The sequence below is a fragment of the Canis lupus genome, chromosome 18 (assembly GCF_003254725.2).
Source record: "Canis lupus dingo isolate Sandy chromosome 18, ASM325472v2, whole genome shotgun sequence".
Taxonomy (NCBI): Eukaryota; Metazoa; Chordata; class Mammalia; order Carnivora; family Canidae; genus Canis; species Canis lupus.
Window position 1 is genome coordinate 21,728,435 of NC_064260.1, and position 25,377 is coordinate 21,753,811.

Below are 25,377 nucleotides of genomic sequence, written 5' to 3' on the forward strand. Positions count from 1 at the left end.
AGTAATGAGTCCTGGGACTAAATGAATAAATTAGCCACAGAAGGCGTGGACAATCTTTTGTAACTAATGCCTCCCCTGTCAAGACACAACTTGGTTTTTGCTCTTAACTGGGCTTCGATGGTGTCAGATGCCCTAGAATACAAGGTCTGCCGACAGCAGGATCACTCACGCACAGTGCGGCGTGTTGGCATGCTGCCTGTGGCTGAGATAATGCACGCGAGATAGAGCATATGAGCTGGTATGCATAATCAGCAACAGCAACTCTTAGGCTGATTTTTTTTTTTAAATAAATCTGGAAGACAGATGTTTGCCCCAGCCAGCCTGTTAATTTTGCACTGATTATGTTGCCAACAACAAAGGCACTAATCTGTAGAGAACAGTATGAGTTTTTGACATTATTATAATAATTAAAAACTATCATTTAAAATTAAGTCTTGTTTAAGGAACCGTATTTAACTTATTATACTGGGCTAAAGGCAACCTTGTGACTCCCACCTGAGTCTATCAGAAGCCCTGTTATTTAAAAACAAACATAAAAAAAAGGGAAGAAGAAATTGGTGGAAAGATTAAAGATGTCTGTTTTCTTAAAAGAAAAGTATAAATGTCTCACCTGTGTTTTGACTCATCCATCCTTTTATATGACTTAATTCTAAGAAAATAAAAATCAAAAATTTCTCCATATGTAAAGATGTGCTATAGACAGTATTAGTACTGTCTATGTTAACAATATAGAAACAAAGTCTCTCAATAGGAGACTGGCTAAATAAATAATATATTAATATAATAAATACTACAAAGCTATTAAAATAACTATATGCATTAGAATCCAGTGACATAAACATCTCCATAAACAATATTGGTAAATCACACACACACACACACACACACACACACACACAGGATGGGTAAAGGGTAATCACCAAATTGTGTAAAAAAAAAAAAAAAGTCATTTACTCTAGTGGATTCTAAAGAGAAGTTTGATTTTCATCTTACGCTATATTTTTGTACTGTTTAAATTATTTACAAGGATATACTTGTATATTTATCAACATAAGTTAAAAATATATCAGAATCATCTAATATACATATCATCTACCATACAACCCACAAAGAATAAATAACACCTCTTGCTGCTGGATCACATGTATGAAAAACGGTTAACTTGCCGTTACACTGTGATTGTTCTGAGTGCTCCCTTACAAATTAAATTACCATCTTCAATTCTGACCTCTACGTTTTAAGGAAGTTGGAGAATAAATCTTTGATAAGTTCCAGAACACAGCACAAAATGTAAAAGGAATAGAAAACACGTCCATATACATATACAGGAACGCTAAAGAAGCTACAGCTCCTTAGGTTACAGGGCCTGGCTTATTAAAAGGCAGAGGGAGAGTCAGCGATGCCCAGGATTAACCTGTTCCACTTAGTACTGAGTTAGACAGCTTTGCTTCGTCAGGGCAACCCCTCATCCTCAGACACCATAATGTACCTGCCACGTAAGATTGTTCTGAAGCTTGAATCTGAAACGGGTAAACAATTTAAAACAATGCCCAGCAATGATGACTACTCAGCAAACAGGAATCATCATTATTTGTTAGGAATGCTAAGCCATGATGAGTCGATGGTTCTCGCCACCCTCAACCCTCCCAACACACACACACACAAAATTAGATGGTCTTATAAGGATTAGGCCAATCGAAATGTAATGCACACAGAGAACAGAAAACAAAATAGTTTTAAATGAGACAAGGACGTGGACGTTAGAAATAATTTCTTGAAAAACAAGCAAAGTAACAACAGCAAGGTATTACAAATAATGGGAAGTTTCGTCGCCAAAAATATTTGAGAAAAGAACGACACCGTCCCTAATCTTGGTAGTTTAGAGATTTACCTGCCTGAAAGGAGGTCAGAAAAATGAATTCCCCAAATTCCTACAAGATTTATGGTTCTATGATATTTTAATTAAAATTAACGGGGCTTTCCGTCATTCTGATGGTAGATTGTGTCAGGGGATTTTAAGGAAGGCAAAGACAGCTCATCTTTGCAAAAGCAGTTCTTGATTTTATAACCTCTAAAAAATTATTGAGAATAGAATCAAAAAGAATCCTCATGTATATCAAAAAAAAAAAAAAAAAAAAAAAAGCTGGGATGGCACTGCCTATCACATAAAGGTCTTCCACCTGCGTGTTATTCAGTGAAAGCTAGAAAATGAATTCACCGAAGAAGGTTTAGGGTTTAGAGTTTATGTAATTCTGCAATAGGATAATAAGGGGTTAATGGGTAAAAAGATAAACACTAGATTAAAAAAAAACGAAGTTAAGAAGAATATTCAGGAATCAGACCACCACTGGAAGTTCAAGTCATTAAACAGTTAAAACAGTGTTTAGAGTAAACACTGCTTGATCAGATTCTCTCCAAATATATGGCATACTATGAAGTTTGAGCTACAAATCCTATTATATGAATCAAAGAGGGTGGCCTTAGATTAACCCTAGTGTGTCTAGATTTATTTTTATGCAAACCATCATACTACTAGCACATTTAAATCGGAGCATTTCTATCATGCTATTGGGACAAGTTTATAATTTCATTAAAAAAAAGTAGAAAGAAAAATGGATTTTTTTTTTTTTTTGCCTCACTTTGAGGTAATCTTTTAACAATTGTTACAGGTTTTATAAACTCTCAAGTCACCAAGTGAAGACTGATGACGATCATCATAGGAACAGGACTGGACAAATCCCATGACCAGGTCCAGTTGTCCCATTAGTCACCTGGGTGGGTGCAAGGTTGGCCAGCTTCATGGATGTGCCACCTGTGTAATCGAATTGAGACTGCTCAGGAAGACCCGACAACTGGTGCAACACTCGGCTGCAGCCATCTTAAAAATTCGTGATCACTTTTTAAAAAGTAGGGCCACATTTTCATTTTGTACTGGGCCCCACAAACTACATAGTCATTCCAGCCTATGTAAGCTTTGTAAGTCCCTTCATGCATCAAATTCTCATTTCCTAAATGCAATCAACAAACCCAACACTCTTTTACACGAATTTTTCAATGGCTGCATTATCAGAGCACACGTTACTTTGGTCAAATTGCCAACAGAATAAGGCTCTTACTGATATTTTAAATATTACTTTTGGATCCTATGGAATTAAGGCAACTCAAGACTATGAAAATCACATTCCCAAAAGACATTTCTTTGACCATAAAGAGACTACAACTGTTGCTTGAAACCTACACTGTTTGAACACATTCTGTTAAAAAACTAGGCTCTCTATACCTTTCATTGTGCCCTGCCAGTTAAAGGCGACTACCTTTTTTTCAAAAGTGTCTTTGTTTACACGGTCACTTAGCGCAGACACTACTTGATGGAATGAGGGACGGAGAAAATTCACTCTGGCACCAAGTCATTTACAACAGAAAGTACTGTTTCAAAACACTTCACTGCTAACCTTTAAAGAACATATTAATTAGAACAGAATACAATCAAAATTAAAACACTGAGTTGGTAAAGAGTAGCCACCTAGTTCCAGGGCATATGGATCTGTTTCCCTTGTAGTGTCATTTAAGAAATCCTAAACATAGGTCTGGGTGCTTCACCATCCCTTCTATTTGGCCCCCAATTCCTATCGTTATGTTAGATTTAAAAATCCATAAAGCTGCCCCTAAAGTGTGTAACCTGAGAGAGGAAATGTGATGGTATTGCTAGAGATTTCCATTTGACACATTAACAAATAGTATCAAGAAATACAGGCATCTCCCATTTAACCCAGTAATCTGCTTCCCAAAAACCTGATATATTTTGAGTGAAAAATTCTGAAAGTCTATCATTTATTATGTTGAATGGAAAAAATTCATAGTGTATGTATATCAATCCATACCCCTAACCAACTTTTTAAAACCTAAGTAGAACAGTATAACATGCATTTAGCGAATATAAGAAACTCTTAAACGAGAATGTAAAAGCACTACAAACACTGCTTCCTGATGAAAAGATAAATAGGATTGTTAACGGACAATCAGCCTGCGTGGCCTCTCAGTGCCAACAGCAAACATGCACATCTCCATGGTTGGCACCTGGCCTGCTCTTTAAAGCATCTACACAGTCAGTCGGAGAAGGACAAACATTATATGTTCTCATTCATTTGGGGAATATAAATAATAGTGAAAGGGAAAATAAGGGAAGGGAGAAGAAATGTGTGGGAAATATCAGAAAGGGAGACAGAACGTAAAGACTGCTAACTCTGGGAAACGAACTAGGGGTGGTAGAAGGGGAGGAGGGCGGGGGGTGGGAGTGAATGGGTGACGGGCACTGGGTATTATTCTGTATGTTAGTAAATTGAACACCAATAAAAAAAAAAAATAAAAAAAAAAAATAAAGCATCTACACAGGATTCTGATGTGCTAATTGAATTTAGAATGTAAATTAAGACTCTTCCCAGATATCACATTATTTAAAAAATATTGAGTTTGGAGGCTGTAAATATAAATAGTTACCTTATAGGAATCAGCAAAAAAGAAACCAAGAAAGAAAAATACCTTACTGAGAAATCTGTCTACTCTGTGAAAACTGGATTTCAAAACTCAAGAGTCATTTTATTGCAAAAACATTAACTGAGAAGACATTCTGCAGGTTATGTACGTCCGTATTTTATTAGTAGCTAATTTCCGCTTTAAGTATGTGTTAGATGCGATGGGCCAAACGAAACAGATGAAGATGCTGACATGCCAGGAGTTTAATCCAAAGCTACCATGGGACTCCATTAAAGGCATAATGGCACCTTTAAGGAGAGATCTAAGTTGACTGGACAAATGACACATAAATATATTTTGGCTAAGATTGTTGAGATGTCACTGAGGTGAGAAATATGGTGCACTGAGCTAACAACTATATAATCTAAAAACAGGAACTCAAGCCCAAATATGCCATTCTATGTAAGACTTGGGCAAGACCTTCAATTTTTCTAAGTTTTCAGGTGAGTTTTCGGATGCATTGTGAAGACTAAATGAGTTAATGTTGTATGTTTTTAAACTAATGGAGGCACACAGGAAACACCAAGTATTCTGTAGAGATACGTAAGTGGGTTTGATTTATTTGCCAGCTGTGTAAAATTGAAATTTTTTAAATTCTCTGAACTTTCCCTTTTTCATCTGTAAAATGAAAACAGTTATACCAACTTTGTAGAATATAAGTTGTGGTAGACATATATAGGAAGAGCCTAGCAAAGTGTTTGGACCATAGTATACATTCACTAAGTGCTGATTATTAACTTGCTCAGCACCATTAAAACCCTAAAACCTTTCACTCTTTTCCATCTTAGTAACCTGCTCACTCACTCATGCCTCAATCTTGTCATCACTAGAACTCTTCATTTCTCAAATTTCCAACATTTACCACAATGTCTTGTTTCTCCAACGTTCCCTATAATCTTACACTTTATCCACATAAAAATGTCTCCTCTCTTGAACTTGGAATTCTTGACAATTACCAGACCACGTACCGTGGCTCATGATTTCAAACTTTTCAACTACCGCTAATTCTTAAGTATCCTTGATGTTTACAAAATATATCCTGCCAATTTTCAACCCAAGATGGATTTGGCAGTCCTTTCAAGTACTACCACCCATACTGTGCCAACACCTTGCTGGAGAAAGCTGATTTAGTTGTTCATATAATGATTATTTTGAAGGAGTGGGACTCTACATACATACATACATCCCAACAATGTTTTCCTCTCTTTCCTCTGCTTCCTTAATTTGAATTTTCTCTAGACATTCTTCCCTAAAACACACTCTAAATCTTGAAAAGGTCTTCATGGAGACACTGGCTGGATGGATATACATTTTAATTAAAGGTACCACATTTCTTGCTTCCTCTTGGAGCCAGAGGTTACTGAGTGAGATGGACAAGAAATAACAGAATGGGACTTCCACAAACCTCTTGAGCTACCTACCTCCAGGTTTCTTGTTACATGAGAGAAAACAAACCTGCCATCTGTTTAAATTGCTCATTAGTTGCCTTGAGTATTAATCATATTTGAACATAACTTCAAGCCTTACAGAGTCTGTAACTTTTCCATTCAGCATTGTATATACTACTTCTATCCCTAAAAATAATCTCAGCTTATCAATTAAAATATCTAATCTAGGTTAAAAATTGAAAGTCTAATAAGCCTAATTTAAAATTTATTTGTAATCCCATTACTAGCCTGGTACTGGTTCAGGCTAAGAAATTTCAGGAGATTCAGATTAAGAAGTATGGGAGAGATCTATTTCCACTCTCTGAGCTTTTTCTCCTGATCCCATCTGCACCCCCCGCCCCTTACCAGCTCACAGGTGCTGATTTTAGCAGCATCACTATGAGAAGCTGGCAACGGAAGGCCCTTTCTTGACTGTAATTATGTGTTGGTCCTCTCTGAGAGCAGCAAATGTTCCCTTCTTAGGAGGTGCTTTTCTGCATTGCCTGAAGCCAGGCAGTTCATACAATTGCAATCCCACACTTCTGGCTGCCATTTACCGCTCTACCCCTCAATTCCCATCTACCTCTTTCTGCTAAACTGGCTTTGGCCTTGGCAGGAAGCCCTACTTCCTGGAGTTGCAGACCAGCTCTGTAGGTAGCTGTAGGCTGTCCTACAAGGCCTACCTCTTCTGTGTGTAAGCTTGTACAGAGTGAAGCCACCTTTCATTGCTCAGCCACCAGGACAGCATGTCTAGCCTCAGCACTGCATGTTTAGCATCTAGAGGCATGTATCAAAACCAAATAAGTAAAAGTAATCTCAGCTTTGCAAAACACATGCAGACTACCTGGTCCCTTTACCACTCGCAGAGTCAAAGGGATATATGTATATAAACAATCTGAGTAATCCTCTCAAAGACATTTATACTAACAAAAGAAGAGTAAGCATACTCGTGTTCTTCTGGGAACACAGAAATAGCACAACATTTCATACTCTTTCCAAAGTAATTTCTCTCGTTCTTGTCAATCTGGATAAATTTATAACTACAAGACAAATTTTGAACTAATGGTCAAAACACACACACACACACACACACACACACACACAGAATTTCAGAGAGCTCTTTCAAATTCATATGCAGCCCAAGACCTCATTTTTAGAATATGAAGGTATTTTGTGCCTTCTGTTTTTTCTCAGTGTTAGGAAGGCCCTAGGTTTTATTTATCAGCCACTTCACTTACCCACAGCAAACTCTCCACTTTTTCTTTAGTATGGTCTTTAGTATGGTCCTGAAGTTCCCACAGCCCCTTCATTCTTCACATAAAATATTAACGTCTACTTCACCAAGAGAGAAGCAGTAATTCAGTGGGACTTTCAGATTTTCTCTATCTGCAAAGTCTTTATTCATTTTTAATATCTCTTTTGTCTCAAGTGAAAAATACCACTATCTTTTCAAAGACAAATGGCATGACTCTGATCTTCTCTGTACCTGTTTTTACTGGAGTCAATCTTCAACATTCAGGTTGTTTGTTTTTTTGGGTTTTGGGTTTTTTTTTCCCCCAAATGTTACAGATTCCTCTCTTTCAGTCTATAAATATACTTATATACCTCCATTCTCAAAAACAAACAGAAAAGAAAAACAAAGTATTTAATAAGACTCCATGTTTCTGTTTCACTGTCCTACCAGATTTCATGAAGACATAAATTTCTTGACAATTTATCATGTCCCAATCACTTTTTAACACTGTAGTCTTTACTCTGTTCCAACACATTCTAATAAATCTGTTTTCACAGAAGTAAAACATTGACTCTTAGTAGCCAAATACAATACATTTTTTACTCTTCTTTGAGTCTCTGAAGAATTTCACATTTCCTCCTGTATCTCTTTACCACTTCTTTGAACCTAAATTTTCTGAGATTTCTTCCTATGTTTCCAAGTTAAAATCTCTAGAGATAAAGGTCGGGAACCTGCATTTTTAGCCAACTCTAGAGGCATTTCTGACAAACGTGAAAGAGGCAGAACCATGGGTTTAGGAGCTAAAGAAACATTAAAAAAAGAAAGAAAGAAAAAGAAAACACAACCAGTTTGATTAAACAACAGTAATGTAATCCTCCAGAAAAAAGACCCTACTTTAAGAATCATTGAAAACATTTGTCATTTTCTTCTTTTCATTTTCTAATCATAAGCTCAATATCAAGAATAGAAAAAAAGGTTGGGCATATTACAATATTTAAAGCTTTGTAATAAACTGAAATAGTTTTAATTAAAGTTACCAGGACACCAGAGGGAGACAGGATACACCATAATTGCAAAAGTGTCACCACAGAAATTCAGTTATTACAACCTTGATCCTATTTTCTTTTAGCAAAATATCTGGAAACCTTCATTTACTCAGCAAATTTCCTTAGCCAGGCAGGTTAGTGAACCATGCATGAGACCACTGATTTTATTCACCTCCATCCTTCAGAAGGCACCACTAGAAATTGGAACATTATTCTGTTGAAGAGCCTTCTCCCATGAGCTATGTGTGCATAGTTGCAGGTTTTTCCAGCCTAGTTCAGGCTAAAATAAATGTGGATAATAACTATGTTAAATGTTTTCTGTGATTTTGTGGTGTTTTTGTGGAGAGAGTTGTTGCTTGTAAACATTCTTTGATTTGAGACTGTTTAAGAATAATTCAATATTAGCAATTAATAATGTTAATGTTGATTAATGTTAATAATCATCCCATTAAGCCATTTTCTGAGACAAAGATGTAACAAATGCCAGAAAAATAGTCATTTAGAAATAATTTTGGGAATAAAGTGTTTGAAATTACCTGCTTGGGCTTGGAAGGAAAACAAAAAATAAAGATTGTAGACTGATACCCTCAAATTGAATTGCACCACTACTTCATTTCATCTAAACAAGTCTTGAGCAAGGACACTGATCTGTCTGAATTTCCTCATTTATGAAACAAGAATAAGTAAACGTTTAGTGTTCCTACTTCACAGGCTATATGTAAGAGCCTAATGAACATCAATCATCAGAAACATGTTTTTATATAGTTGTAAAGACAAAACAAAACCAAAAAACCAATCATTTAACTGTTTTTTTAAGCAATCACTTTTTAAGCAAAAGTCTGTTCTGCTATAAAAGAGATAGTTTTAGGGCAAAAGTAACTAAAAATGATTGATTGATTTCTCTTTCAGCTCTAATGCTGGTTGAGGGAACAGATAAAAAGACCACAGCATTAAATAAGTGTGAATAAAAAAAAAAAAAAGAAAATCTTGGTAGGAGTAGTTTAGAGTCAAACACTTAAGCAAATGCAAGATAAACAAAAAGCAATACAACAAATTACAATTCCGTTTTAAATCAACAGGCTTTAACAGAATTTAAAATCTAAGGTTCAAAAACATAAAATCTGTGTATATGCATGCACAATAAAAAGTATCGCAGATATTGAAAAGTAATCATTCCACTAAAGGAAGGAAGGAAGGAAGGAAGGAAGGAAGGAAGGAAGGAAGGAAGGAAGGAAGGAAGGAAGGAAGGAAGGAAGGTTGGTTGGTTAAAGAAAAGCCTCCAGCTGTTCATTTTCTTTAAAAGATAAAACAAACTGAATTATTAACTATAAACCGGCAATTTCTTCAGTACATATGTGAGTAAAAAACGAACTGAATTTAGTTCTTCATCTTACGTTCCAATCTTGATACTGAAGAAGAATAAGGGTTTAAAATTTTCTCACATTTAAATAAAAAAGAAAAAAATTTTCAATATTCTATTATTTTCATTTAGTCATTTTTTGAAGATGGGTAATTGATATAGGAGTCACTAAAAAAATTCATAACCTTCCAGAATATTCTATCAACTGGAATATCCAATTCTTAAGTAATCTGAATGAACAATAGTTTATAGCATACTCCTTAGTCATTTCCTCTATGATTATAAACTTTTTTCATGCCAAAAGATGTATTTCTGTAGTAAGAATGCAGAGCTTGAAGTCAGACACCTGAATCTGAATGCTCTTCCATTCTTGCTAATTCATAGTTTTTGTACTGGAAGTATCAATATCACCTGGGAGCTTATTAGAACTGTAGTATCTCTGGCCAGGTCTACTGAATAAGCTAGTACATTTTAACAAGTGCCACAGCTGAACTAATGTTCATTAAAATTTAAGAAGCACTGACATACATTAGTTATCAGATAAATTTCTTTGAGCAAGTTAGAGGATTTCTCAAAGACTCAGTTTTCTCACTGAAAAAATGACACTAATAATGATATCAAGAGCTTAGTTCACTATGAGAAATAATCAGATACTATTACTTACTAAATGCTCATAAGGTCTAACTGGTATTAAATTTTATCATCTACCTCAAATTTATATATTCATTACTTTTCCAGTATATTTACTTGTGGAATTACACTGGCAACCTGCTCAGATAAATTAAGCTCTTTTAGTCAAGAAGTCTTCCTGAGTATAAGCCTACAACAAAAATAGAGCTTAATTAATAATGCTATCTTGCATTCATTTACAGTACAATGTAGCACCTGTTTTTCAATTAGCTTCAAAACATTTCCCTTTGAAATAATGTGTTTTCTGTTTTTGTAGAATCAAAAAAGTTAAATAAAGAATTTAGTTTGAAAACAAACAGGACTCTTTCTCCCTGACATATAATCTAATTCTACAATTAAACAGTCATTGTGGTTTCTGTACTCTGCCATTCATGCATTAGGATAGTCACTGATCCCCCATAGGACTCAAATAATGCACCAGGTGTCTAGAGCTTCAATTCCAAATGATAGAAAAGAAGGTCTCAATAGGCTCCATCCTAATCCAATTAAGGCAAGATACATCATATTTCATTCTATGGTCTTTTTTCATGGGACTTTGATGTCCGGATTATCTACTTCTTACTTTCGGAGGAAAAAGGTAAGCTGATAAAAATTAATATAATTGGAATCCTTTCCAGTTGTCATTGAGTGAATATTAACCACTTAAGTAGAAAATATGTATCTTATTTTTATTAAATAAACCTTAATTAAAAAACACACTTAATATCTACAAATGAGGGATCCCTGGGTGGCGCAGCGGTTTGGCGCCTGCCTTTGGCCCAGGGCGCGATCCTGGAGACCCGGGATCGAATCCCACGTCGGGCTCCCGGTGCTTGGAGCCTGCTTCTCCCTCTGCCTGTGTCTCTGCCTCTCTCTCTCTCTCTCTGTATAACTATCATAAATAAATAAAATTTAAAAAAAAAAAAATATCTACAAATGATGCTTAAAAACTGAAAGGAAGAATGCATTGAATCCTCCAGTAATGAAAACTTCTCTTCTCATGGATAACTCATTTATATATTTCTTAAAAATTAAATGTTTCAACTTCTGCCAATACGGTATTTTAAATATTCCAAAGAACTCTCCTGTTACATTACAACAAGATCCTGGATATTTTAAGAAACATAAAGATTTATAAGTGTCAAAAAAGCAGGCAAAATTTCTGAGTGCCAAGATATACATATAATATAGTAAGCTAAAAATCTGAACTGTGAGTGATAAGTAAACCGGAAATTCAGAGTTGTCCTGGGACAAATTCTTGTAACAATGCTGTGATTTGTAGACTAACAGAAGCTAAACGTAAGCTCCAGCATTATATCTAACAGAAGATGTATAGGAACTCCACGAAGAAGTTTTAAAATGTTGTTGAATGGAATAAAATTTTGCTCAACGGTGAGAATAGTATATTTATAAAGTGAAAGCAAAATATCATAATGATATCAGTCTTCCCAATTTGGTCTGAGTCAATGCAAATCAATCAAAATCCCAGTAAGGATTTTACTGGGTAATAACATGCTGAATCTAAAATTTAGATTACATGTGAAAGTTCAAGAATACTCAAGATCCGGGACACCTGGGTGGCTCAGTGATTGAGCATCTGCCTTCAGCTCAGGGCATGATCCTGGGGTCCTGGGATCCAGTCCCACGTCGGGCTCCCTGCAGGGAGCCTGCTTCTCCCTCTGCATGTCTCTGCCTCTCTCTCTGTGTCCCTCATGAATAAATAAATTTTTAAAAACCCTTTAAAAAAAAACACTCAAGATCCTTCTGAAGAATATGGTGAGGGACTGGACCTACTAGATATCTAGCTTGATAACTGGAGCCCACTGCAGTAATGGAAGCTAAATAATGGCCCTGGGAAAATTGGTTAGGAAAACATTTAATTTAAAGTGCAACTTAATACTATATACTGACATCAGCTGAAGGTAGATTAAAGAAATCTTAAAGACACAGAACTTTTTATAATAAAAAAATATAACAGGGATGTCTGGGTGGCTCAGTGGTTGAGCACCTGCCTTTGGATCAGGGCATAACCCCAGTGTCCCGGGATGGAGTCCAGGATCGAGTCCCACATCGGGCTCCCCGCAGGGAGCCTGTTTCTCCCTCTGCCTATGTTTCTGCCTCTCTCTCTGTGTCTCTCATGAATAAATAAATAAAACTCCCTAAAAAATAAATAAATAACAAATATTTACAATCTCAAGATGGGGAAGGATTTTTAAAACACACACCCTGAAATACTAACTTTTTTTTAATAAACATTTTTTAAAGGTGACTTTGACTACATTAAGAACATCTTTTATCAAAATACACCATAAGGACAATGAAAAGGTAAGTCACAAGCAAGTCACAAAAAGTTATTTGCATTATATAGAACTTAAATGAGCTACCATCAAGAATACACCACCTACAAATCAATTTAAAAAATTAAAATGTCAAAAGATATGAACAGATATTTCACTAAAGAAACAAAAATGGTTAAAGAATATAAAATGTCTGCCTCATTAATAAGAAATAGATACTAGTTTACACCCATTTGATGGCCTATAATTGAGAAGTCTGACATGGCCATTTATTGGTCAGAATATGGATCAACGGGGACTCGTATGCAGCTGGCGGAAGTGTAAACTGATACAACCATTTTGGAAAACAGTTTTCATACTTCTGTAAAGCTGACTTTGTGAGCCTATTATTTCTACTACCACGTACATAACACCCTACAGGTATCCCTGCACATGTGTACCATTGTCATGTTCAAGAAAATTCAGCAGCAGTATTCATAGTAGTGCTCATCTAGAGATAATTCAAATAATAATTTACCAAGAGGGAATAAATGAGCCAATTGTTATACACCCTCATAAAATAATATTTAGCTGTGAATAAGAGCAAATTAAAGCTACCCCCAGATAAATCATACAAACGTAACAAGGAAGAAAGCAAGTCGCTGATGGCTACCTACATTACAACATGATTTTCATAAAGCTGAGAAACAAGCAAACTAACCACCACCATGTTTCGCAACACATTTATGTGAGGTACTTCTATTTTTAAAAATAAAAAAAAAATAAATAAAATAAATAAATAAATAAATAAATAAATAAATAAATAAATAAATAAATAAAAATAAAAATAAAAATAAAAATAAAAGAAATGAGTAACCAAATATCAAGCAACTTGGCTGCCTCTGGCAGGGAGGAAGGTGAAGCAGAGGAGAATACTGCAAAGGAAGCTTTAAGGGTACTGGCAATATTTGTGGGTTTTATGCTGTATGACAGATCTAAACATTATTATGCATCATAACTTATACATGTATAAGTAGATGTATGTACCAATTAAATATGCTGTTCCTATGTTATAAAGCCATCTAACATAAAAAATAAACTAATAATTAGTAATCCACTGATCATTTTGAGTTCACAAATGAAACTATGATATCTTACCTTTTACAAACACATTACATGGACATAGTTTCTGAAGTAAAGAAAGCACACAAAGGAAAATAAAGGTGGAAAAAAAAAACAAGTAATGAAAATAATAAAATGAGCAGATCCAATTAAAACTCACCACCAGAGCTTTAGATCTGTTGCTTAGAAGTTTCTCAATATCCCTGGCTGCAATTTCCACCAGCTGCCGTGCATTATTTGGCTCCACAGTATACAAATCTTGATACTTTTCATAAATCTGCATGAAGAAAAAAGAAAATTAGTATAATAATTGCTGATGTGATTCATAAGTTCACAGTAGAATGTATTTTAAACCATAAACAATGATTAGAAAGGCCCACTCTTTCCCTTCTTCACTTTGATCTTTCTGGAATTTGAATGTGTCAAAAACATGTATATAAATAAGAATTTGCTGTAAGACCACCAGCTACGCAAAATAGCAATGTCATGTTAACAGGCTGTAAAATATCTTGTACCATAATGATTTGTGTATACAATTTTGTGACTTGAAATTGTACCTCCCCAAATTCAAAACCTGGTATTAACTGCCATCAGGTTTTAAAAACGGGGGGGGGGGGGGGGGGAGGAAGGAAGGAAGGAAGGAAGGAGAAAAGAGAGAAAGAGGAAAGGGAAGGGAAGGGAAGGGAAGGGGGAAAGGGAAAGGGAAGGGGGAAAGGGAAAGGGAAAGGGAAGGAAAGGGAAGGAAAAAGGAAAGAAGAGGAGAGGCCACGCTACAGTCAGTAGAACAGAAGCACTACAGGTCAGACTTGGGAGGATGTGCGCAGTGAGCCAAGGTGGGAGGAAGGGCAAGCAATACTGTATTGAAGGAGACCTCCTACGGTTAGCCCTAGCTACAACCCTACAACCCTGGGATTAAAGTGTATCCTGCTAAATCTTAGGAAGAGAGAGAGAGGAAGAAGGGGAGAGGGAGGAGAGGGAGGAAGGTTAAGAAGGAGGAGGAGGGGGAGAGATAAAGACCCTGCTACGGTTCAATCCGTGTAACACCGGGAGCTTTATTACACAAACAGAGGGGTTAAAAGTCGATGATAGTTTGCTTCAGTCTCTAATAGTATAAATATTTTTCATTAGCAAACTGCATCTTTGAGGTTTTATTTGAATCACTGAATCAAACTATGCTGCAAGGAAGCTAGGCAGCAAAAGAAGACTATAATTTTGCCTCCCAACAGTGTCTACCGAAGGATTTCCCTGGAGTGGCAGGAGACGCACCTGTTCTGCAGAGCCTGTACACTCCTGGCAGGAGAGGACAGATTAAAGAAAGGGGGAGGGTGGGGGGAGGCAGCGACCATGCTTGTGGCTACAGGGCTGAGCCGAGTAGGAAATCCCTTATGCATCCACCAGATGGGCCGCACATGCATGACTAAACCATCTTTGAAAGCCAGGGCCTGGCAGGTTTTTACCGTCTTAGAAGAAGTGAATCCAGGCACATGCAGGAACCAGTTCAACCCTGCTTTTTCTGGCACAACTCCAAATTTCTGCAATACTACCAACAGGTTCTATAGCCAGGTCTCAGATGGCCACGGAGGCTACAGGTGAACACTGGTTTCAAACATACATAGATGCATATGCTAACATTTATTTATAACAGAACACAGTAATTTCACATGAAGTTTTAATTGTGTGATTCAAAATCATTTTAAAGGATTTAAATCAAACTTTCACTCCTAAAATTTTTTGACTTCTTCAAATTATGAAGTTTTTCTCATACTCATTTGAATTTTGACCCTGTGGGTTTATCCTCCCAACCATTCGAGGCACAGAAATCTAGTCATATAAAATCCCCATATTCAGTTTTATTTGGAATTCCTGCATATTACTGAATTGCTTACACTTTCTGCTAAGAGGCAGATTACGGAGTCCTATTTTAAAGACCAGATTGTCCATGAACAACTCCATCCAGCCCAAGGCTCTCTCTCATCTTAGCCAAAGATGACACCCAGGAACATGAACTAGAAAGATTAATTGATTTGGGGTACGAACAGATAAGCCTCAACATCACTGTAATTGATCCAAGACATTTAGTTTTTTTCAGTAAAACCAATAAAACTAATTGGTGGAAAAGGCAGTTATGCTTTGTGCCATTAATATTGTGTTTATTTCTGTATGAAGTCTGACATTCTTCCTGTGGTATAGAGATCACACCAGCACTCAGAGTTCGTAAAGATCAGTTCCAAATACACAATGTGTGCTTTGCATTATGTACTAAACATAATGTCACTTACTAAGGCACTACCTATGTAGGCCAGATGCATTAGATGGATTATGAATCAGGAACAATTAACAATTCAAGTATATAGAGATCCTCTCAACTATAGATAGAATATTCTCTCAAATTGACTCTAATTTTTAAATGCTTAGGAAATTAAAAAAGTAGTATCTAACTCACAAATAAATTTTAAATAAATGAGATCAAGGAAGCTTACATCCACAGCCCCAATATAAATATCTTGCTGAATAAAACCACATTTGAAATGTTTTCTTGGTAATAAAAATGAATTAAAACCATATTACTGCCCCATCAAAAAAAAAAAAAAAAAAAAAAGCTCTTGCTTCTGGCTTTAAAGAATGTAACATTCTTTGTTGTTGCAAGAGGTACTGTGAAAGCTATCAAAAACTCTCATGATATATGTTTAGTAAAAGTTTTCAGGAGAAGGGTTCAAGTGGATTTTCAAGATTATATATTTTTACAAAGTACATACATTTATAATTTTTCCTGTCATTAAAATAAACCCCATTTCTAAAATACTTAACATGTTAAAATGTTTTTTAAATAGAAGTAGAACTTTAAGTATTTCTCTCTCTTTCTCTTCCTAGTATTTTTTTCTAAAAAATAATTGTCTGTCTGACCATTTTATCCACTCTTTCCAGAAAAATAAATAAATAAAACAAGAACACAGTGTAAATAACATGAGTTCTTGATACCAGAGCTTCATTCAAATCATGTGTCAATTCCTCTTATGCTGTGTGACACCAGCTTCCATTTCTTCTACTAGAAAGAATGTAGCATATAAAGAGAATCTAGATAGGATGTTTTTCCTCCTGACTGATATACTAATATGTTTTAATTTTTCTGTAGTTCAAATGCTCTCATTTCCATCCTTGCCACAAGTTTGGACAGCCAAGAATATGTGTCAGCTGTCCATTCTTGCTTTCTTATAATCTTAATTAACTGGCTTTAATGATTATTCACTATTACACTCATAGACAACAGAGAATATAGCTTTCCTTCCTTTTTCCGATGGAAACTTCTATGTCTCTTTGTCCCAAGTCCGTAATTCCAAGATAATCTTCAGAATGATACATTTAAGAATACCCTCAAGTGTAATATTTAAAAAGTAACACCACTGATTGATATAATTGCTTACCAAACAGACCTAAAGAAATGTTTCAGAAATCATAATATTTACTATGATGCCATGGGATAACAAAGATACCCCAGAGATGCTTACTGAAAGCAAGATAGGCTTCCAAGTTTTGGATGACCTGGAAGATTTTATTAGTGATCACTTTGAGGCATCTGCTCCATACCAGTCTGAGGTGTTTCACATACATTATATTATTTACTTACTTTAAGAAACCAAAAAAATACATTTCATTAACCATTATATCGGTGAGAATACTGAAATGCAAGCTTTGCAGTATCAAAGTGGAGGCGGTTTGGGTCCCATTTTACATGGTAAAGGAGCAAACCACTGCCCAAAGCTGCGGAGGGTAAAATGCTCATGTGGCACGTTTATACAAAGTGGATCCGCAGTACCACTCTGCTGGGGTCTCCCTCGGCTTCAGCAAGATGTGGAAAAACAGAAAAGCCCATTGGGATGAACAAGAATGGTGGCTTAGAATTATCTGTCTGCTAGGACGCTGTGTGAGTGCACAATCAAGGGACTCCCAACGCAGAGCTTGAAAAATGGGACAGTGGAGGGAGCAGGGTTCCAGCGGAAGGATGATGGTACCAACCACCCAGAGTTGAGGGGCCCTACATAGGCTGCAGAGATTGGCCACGTCCTTAGTAGCAATCATATTCTATATCTATGCCAAGAGAACAGAAAAGAGCAAATATACTACACATCTCATCAATGTTTCTCCTTGTGCTCAGATGCCAAGGAGCAAAGTCAAGAACATTAGAGATTATTGGAAGGGATTTGGGACAAAATCTTTGAAATACTAAGATGGTTTTCCCCCTGGGAGAGAGAATGGCAACTCATGAATAAATTAAGTTCCCTAAAGAGAAACAGAAATTTCTGCGTAATAAACCTAATGTAAATTTTGCCAACCCCTTCCCTTGGTCCTTAGACATTTACTTCCCTCCCATGGAATTTGTCCTGAACAAGCAATCAAGAGTCCTGCCATGCCCACAGTCATCTTTCTGAGACAAGATTTCCTCTTGACTCACCAATGTAATCACAGGGGTTCTTCAAAGTGGAAGGGGGAAGACATGACTATGCGAGAGGAAACCAGAGAGATGGCAGCCTAAGAAGAAATCCTCCCAATGTTGCTAGCTTTGAAGACGGAGGAGAGGAGCCATGAACCAAGGGAAGGACTTCTAAAGGTTATAAAATAATCTAAAGGTCATAAAATAATAAATTTGTGTTTTAAGCCAATACATTTTTGGTAATTTGTTACACTAACAATAGAAAATTAAAATAATGACCTATTTCTGAAGAGCTCCCAGCTGAGAGGTAACAATAATAATCAGCCTCTGGATAGTAATTCTATAATAACCTCCTCCAGTGATTCACTCTTCCAAAAAATAAAAATGCTAAGAAAGGCCTCATGCTTTGAAAGTTGTGATTAACATTATTAATTACTACTTTGCACCTTCATTTCATTACTCATTAGATTCATTTCATTCATCGGAAAAATGAGCTCTATTGTGAGAAATGTGCAATTGTCGTTCGACTTTACAAAATAATGAAATTATCTTAGAACTCCTATTATGACGCTCACAGTAATGTGGGATTCTGAGAAGAAATTCTACAGAGAAAAGCTAAAAATATCAAAATAGATGTGCATACATTGTCCAAAAATATATATGAATTGGATGAATGAATATGATTCTACCTCATAATAATAAGAGGGATTAAAAGAAAATGTGACATAATTCCCACCATCATTCTCATTTCACTGTCTTTATTGGCTAACAGGGGTAAACTCTAACATCTTCAATACTAATGCGGGCAGGAAAAGAGATGCTTTGTCACCTCAACTGCTTTACAGACTAACAAAATCAATTTCACTTACTTTTACTTGAATTTTGCAATGTGGGATGGCTTGGCTCTATTTTTTTCTTTTTTATTAAGTCTTTTGTGGGCTTTTGAACTACTTGTTCCCTAGCAACTGAGAATCTCTTGTTTCTGGAAGATGTATTAACACAAAAGAATGATACAATGTTCTTTCGTGGTCACTTTCAAAGATCAAAGTTCCCTTACCTTAAGAAATTTTGCAATGATTCCCAAGTATAATAAAGTCTTTCTTTTTATTTATCATAAGTTACATCATCAGAGAAGCTGGCCAACAGAAGCAGATATTCAGATGTGAAGAATCCTTTATCTAAAGTAAACAATAACTAGTGACACTAGATCTGAATTGACATTAGAATGAATAAATATTACCAATAACAAAGAACAATTATTTTTTAAAATTTTATTTATTCATGAGAGACAGAGAGAGAGAGAGGCAGAGACCCAGGCAGAAGGAGAAGCAAGCTCCATGCAGGGAGCCCGACATGGGACTCGATCCCAGGTCTCCGGGGTCATGCCCTGGGCTGAAGGCAGGCACCAAACCGCTGACCCACCCAGGGATCCCCCAACAAAGAACATTTTTAAAAAGTCTATGTTCCTCCAATGAAAATTAGGTGAGTTTAAAAAAATTAATGTTGCTATAAAAGAATATGCAATATTTACCAACTAACTTCCGATTTCTTTAACACTCCCCTCTTTCTCTTTTATTAAAATAATAAATGTTACAATCTCAGAAATATCAAGCTTTAAAAATCATTCACTCTTTAATACTCTTTAACACACTGTGAATCATGTTTAATACAATTGGTAAAAATCACTTTAAATTCCAGCTTTTTGGGGCACCTGGGTGTCTCAGTGGTTGAGAGTCTGCCTTCAGCTCAAGGCGTGATCCGAGGGTCCTGGGATCAAGTTCTGCATCGGGCTCCCCACAGGGAGCCTGCTTCTACCTCTGCCTGTGTCTCTGCTTCTCTCTCCATGTCTTTATTTTTTAAATAAATAAATATTTAATTTATAAATATAAATTATTATATTTATACATTATATTTTTAAATATTTATAAATATTAAATTTAATATTTATTTATTTAATTAATTAATCAAATTGTTTAATAAATAAATAAATTACAGTCTTTTGTTTTCTTTTCCTTATAATCTAGCTTTCTGAGATAGGAAACTACCTTTGAATTTTTTATGGCTTGAGATTTCTATTCAGATACCTTTAAGCAAATGCAAACATCATCTAACATAATTTATTAAGTTTCACGTTTGTTATATATTTCATATTTCCTTTAATTAGAATGTAAATTTCAAGAGGACATTTTGTTCACTGGTACGGCTCAGCTCAGCACATAATACAATGCCTACACTGATACTAGTTACTAGTACTACTAATACTACTAGTTACCATACCTAGGCTTTGCTAGGAATGTGGATGCTGACTTATAACAAGTTCCTCCTTGTATTTTAAAATTAATTATTTATTTTGAACCTACAAAAATAACAAAGCCATGGAAGGCGCCATTCAGTTAGATACTGGAATCTAAATACAACACCTAGGGGCAGCCCGGGTGGCTCAGCGGTTTAGTGCCGCCTTCAGCCCAGGGTATGATCCTGGAGTCCCAGGATCAAGTCCCACGTCGGGCTCCCTGCATGGAGTCTGCTTCTCTCTCTGTGTCTCTGCCCCTCTCTCTCTCTGTCTCTCAATAAACAAATATAAATATCTTTAAAAAAATAAAAATTAAAAAAATACACCACTTAAATGATAATTAGATCTTAAAAAGAGAAAATACACAAAATAAGGTAATGATCAATATGAAGAATATTAGTGTTCCGCTAAAGAGGTACAGAAAATTGTGCTGTCAGAATTCACGGCAAACTAAAACCTTATGGGTTATGATAGATGGGATTGTAGTCACACTTTGAAAGAAATACACATTAATAAGGGAGGAAAGAAATCAGAGGGTGTGTTATATAAGGGGATTATTGGAAAATACAGACTGAAAGGCAAATTGAGAAACTACATGGACAGCTATAAAATTCAGGGTACTAGTTTGGATCTTCTAATCAACTCCAAGCTGTCCTGCTCAGAACTCATAGTAAAATTAGCACATAGGAAGAACTCAAGATATGACATAGGCTTACTAAGAACCTCATCTGAATGTATTTATACACACCATGTAATTACATACCTACACATACACACACACACATACATACACATAGGTAATTGATCATGTCCTTGAATTTATAGGGTGTATTTTTCTGACAACTACATCAAATTGGCATTCAAACATCAAACTCAAGTGTTCAATAATATATTCCCTAGTCTTTCCATTCTTTCTATTTGGTGTATCTGTTTAGCTGAAACAGTATCACATTTCAGATGAGACATTATCTTTAAGAATATTTAGGAAGGGGGCACCTGGGTGGCTCAGTCAGTTAAGTGTCTGCCTTCAGTTTAGGTCAGGATCTCAGGGTCGTGGAATTGAGCCCCACATCAGGCTCCCTGCTCAGCAAGGAGCCTGCTTCTCCCTCTCCGTCTGCCCCTTCCCCATTCTCTCTCTCTCTCTCTCTCTCTCTCATGCTCTCTTTCAAATAAACATAAATAAAATCTTTAAAAAAAAAAAAAAGAATATTTAGGAAGAATGAAGTCAGAATTGGAGAACCTTCCACAGCATATATTGCTACTTGCCCTAATTCCTATTAACAAGAATTTAATGGTGACACTTTCAAGCTTGCATTAAAGATGCTAGAAGGGAAAAAAAAAAAAAAAAGGTGATAGAAGGACCAGAACAAGCGACAACCATAAACATATGTTGTCTGTGCCTTCTCCACACTATGCACAGGAACAGGCGCTACTATTTAACTACAAGTGCAAGTGAAATATAAAGGCTTCATTTGTGGAACACAGTAACTATAACAAAAACTAAGTTGGGCAAAAAAAAAACAAAAAAAAAAAGATTCATAGCAAGAATTCTTCAATTTTTAAGTTAGAGACATTTCACACGTAAGGTAAACAGTAAGTTTATCTTTAAGATACTCAGAATTAGGGCAGCTTGGGTGGCTCAACCGAATCTGGGTTTTGGCTCAAGTCAGGTCTCAGAGTCCTGAGATGGAGCCCTGCATCCGGCTGCACACTCAGTGGGGAGTCTGCTCCTCCCTCTCCATCCCCCTCTGCTCCTCCCTCCTCAAATAAATAAATAAAATCTGTAAAAAAATAAATACTCAGAATTTTAAAAGAATATTGATAATTAAAATAAGAAAAGCATTAAACATAAAATAAGCCAACTACTTGGGGGTTTTTTGTTTGTTAATTCCAGAGATCACATCTTAATCTAGCCTCTTTCACTCTGCATATCTGGAGCTATATAAGACTTGTATAAGGGGATCCCTGGGTGGCGCAGCCTTTGGCGCCTGCCTTTGGCCCAGGGTGCGATCCTGGAGACCCGGGATCGAATCCCACATCGGGCTCCCGGTGCATGGAGCCTGCTTCTCCCTCTGCCTATGTCTCTGCCTCTCTCTCTCTCTCTCTCTCTCTCTCTGTGACTATCATAAATAAATAAAAAATTTTAAAAAAAGACTTGTATAAGTATTTTGAGCAGCAAATTCATATGCAATTACAAGTGGAAGAGATCATACTAGATTCCATTAAAACCAAATTAAAAAATAATTAACCATAGGCTGACTGAGCTGCTTGCTTAATGTCCCTAAACCCAAATGACCCAAATTCATTTCTGCCAACAAAACAATTTTAAAAAGCAGCGCTGTTTAGTTTGCTCTTACCCCTTATACCTTACTAACAAATGCTTTTTCTAAAGCAAAACTGCTACCCACCAAGGCGGACAATTTTACAAATTTATATTCATTGAAAGAATCCCATACATTTATCCTTGCCTCAAATGTTTCAGTCCTTGTAGAGCAGGTTTTCAACCTGAGTGCTACAGACATTTTTACCAGGTAAGTCCTGGTTGTGAGAAGGCGTCCTGTGCATTGTGGGATGTTCAGCAGCATCCTTGGCCGCTACACACAAGGTGCCAGGAGCAACCCCCTCCCCGAGCTGTGACAATCACAAATGTTTCCAAGCACTGACAAATGTCTCCTGGGGAACAAAACTGCCCCTGGCTGAGAACCACAGCACAAGATATAAAGACATTAAATGTCTCCAGGAAAAATAAATAGTAAGAAGCTGTATGTTGTAGCCTGAGAGTGTGCAGTAGCAAATAATGGTCTTTTATGCCATTCATCTTCATTCTAGAGAAACTACCGCTGGGCTACATCATTTAGGGGTTCTTAGCTTCCATCTTCATTGTGGAGCTCAGAGACAAGAAAAGAGTACAGGCAGCATTATATCATCCTCTCTGTAATTAGTATTACAAAACCATTAGATTACTATTTGGAAAAACAAAGAATAATCATTTATCCCTCAAGTACTAGTATAACTTAAGTGTTAATTATTGATTGATAATGAAAGAGCTCGGTAAGGTAAAAAAGAAAATATTTCCATTTCTTTTACAATTAATGTTTGTGAACCCATAGCACTTCCTTCAAAATCCTGTTAATAAAATATTGAAAGTTGCCATCAGATTAGAAATCCCCTAGAGTTTATTCCATACCTTTCAAAATGAATGTAATTAACTACCATTTTTTAAAAAATTAGATTCTCCAAAAAAATTAAAATAAAACATATAAAAATAAATTAGTTTCTGAAACTTTAAAATCTCCGTAGGTGAGTGAAAGGAATCCAAATTGTCTACTGATAGTACTTTCAGTGGCCAAAATAGATTTCATTTTACTTAGAGAAAAAAAAGTTTTTATTTTCCCCTAAAATAACTACAGTCTCAAATTGCCTATGTAATTATCGCAGCTCATTTAGTTACAACATTTCATCACTGAGAGAATATGGCAACTCTTAAATAAAACCAGAATGTGAAATAACAATAAATAGTTTTACTTGAAAAGTAATTATGCTATTCTTACAAAGTAGTTCTATTACTTTTATAAAGTAATATGAACATATAAAGCTGTATTTTAAAATATAAAGCTACATTTTAACATGCAATAAATATTAATTTTTCATAGCCTCTTTCATTGCTCTCACATTTCATTTCATTTTCCCTTTTACCCCTATAACATTTCTATAAGGAAGAGTGTTAGGACCTACCTCACTTGGCAAGCAGGGAACAGGGAATCTAACACCTTCCAGCTACCTAGTAGTATTCTCCGGGGGGGATAAAAGATACCAGCCCTTGCTGCCTCTGCATCTTATGGATTCCCTAGTCAGAATCACCAATGATTAATTATGTTCTGCTCTAGAGTATCTTCTTTTGTAAACAGATTAATATCTTAAACTCTCCACCACATAGAAAATGAATATGCTATTTAAATAAATGACGTGACCACAATGTCAAAGTAAAAGCATCAGTCTGCTAATGAGTTACTAATGAAAAGAAATTATTCACTTAAAACATTTAATGTAAATACTAAATTAAGAGTACTGAATGCTCAATATTTAGACACATTTCATATTGACAGCTTTGAGAGCATACTGAAATGTAAAGGTATTGATTTTAACCTTATTTTAACTTATGAAATCACAACAGTGAATCAAAAACCAGAAAGTTCTATGATGATGCCATCGCAGAATGATTTTTACCTTTTTATCTATACTTTTTTTTTTTGACCTATACTTTCAGAGGGGTGGGGAATAATCCGCAAATTTTCTTAAATACATTTGCATATTCTAGGCTAACATGTCAGAGACCCAGATAGAATTTGCATTTAAGAAAGCCTTAAAATAGGGATCCCTGGGTGGCACAGCGGTTTGGCGCCTGCCTTGGGCCCAGGGCACGATCCTGGAGACCCGGGATTGAATCCCATGTCGGGCTCCTGGTGCATGGAGCCTGCTTCTCCCTCTGCCTATGTCTCTGCCTCTCTCTCTCTCTCTGTGTGTGTGACTATCACAAATAAATAAAAATTTAAAAAAAAAAGAAAACCTTAAAATTAAAAAAAAAATTTTTTTAAAAAAGAAAGCCTTAAAATAAGGTGACAGGCATTATTTCAACTCTCTTAGAAAGCTAAAAGAATACAAACAACTCCGTTAACAAAAAATTTGGATGGTCTGGGAAGACCATCCTTCATTGTCAGAAGATATAACCCAACACTAGAATTGAAAGAGAAGGGGAATATGGAGCGCTGTCAGATAAGGTGGGTGATGCCTATATTGTTAGGAATAACTATAGAAATAGTGCACCTTACAAAACACAAGATGAGTCTGGGAAGCTTACAAAGCATCACAAAAAAAAAAAAAAGCTCTAAGGAAGACCTGATATCATATGTAGGATGGGAAAAGATCAGGGAAGAGAATGTAGCAGAGAGGCTGGGATTAGTGTGAGGTCCAGGAGGCTGCAGATGCCT

The 25,377-nt window shown here is 36.0% G+C and overlaps 1 protein-coding gene across 8 annotated transcripts in view; it reads right to left on the reverse strand.

The window, feature by feature from the left end:
• CACNA2D1 (calcium voltage-gated channel auxiliary subunit alpha2delta 1) overlaps positions 1–25,377 on the reverse strand; it is a 476,780-nt gene that overhangs the window by 361,540 nt on the left and 89,863 nt on the right. For all 8 annotated transcript variants that reach the window (XM_025449554.3, XM_025449559.3, XM_025449557.3 and 5 more), the window contains exon 3: positions 13,828–13,944. In XM_025449554.3, coding sequence (XP_025305339.1) covers positions 13,828–13,944 — 117 coding nt within the window. The remainder of the gene's footprint in view (positions 1–13,827; positions 13,945–25,377) is intronic.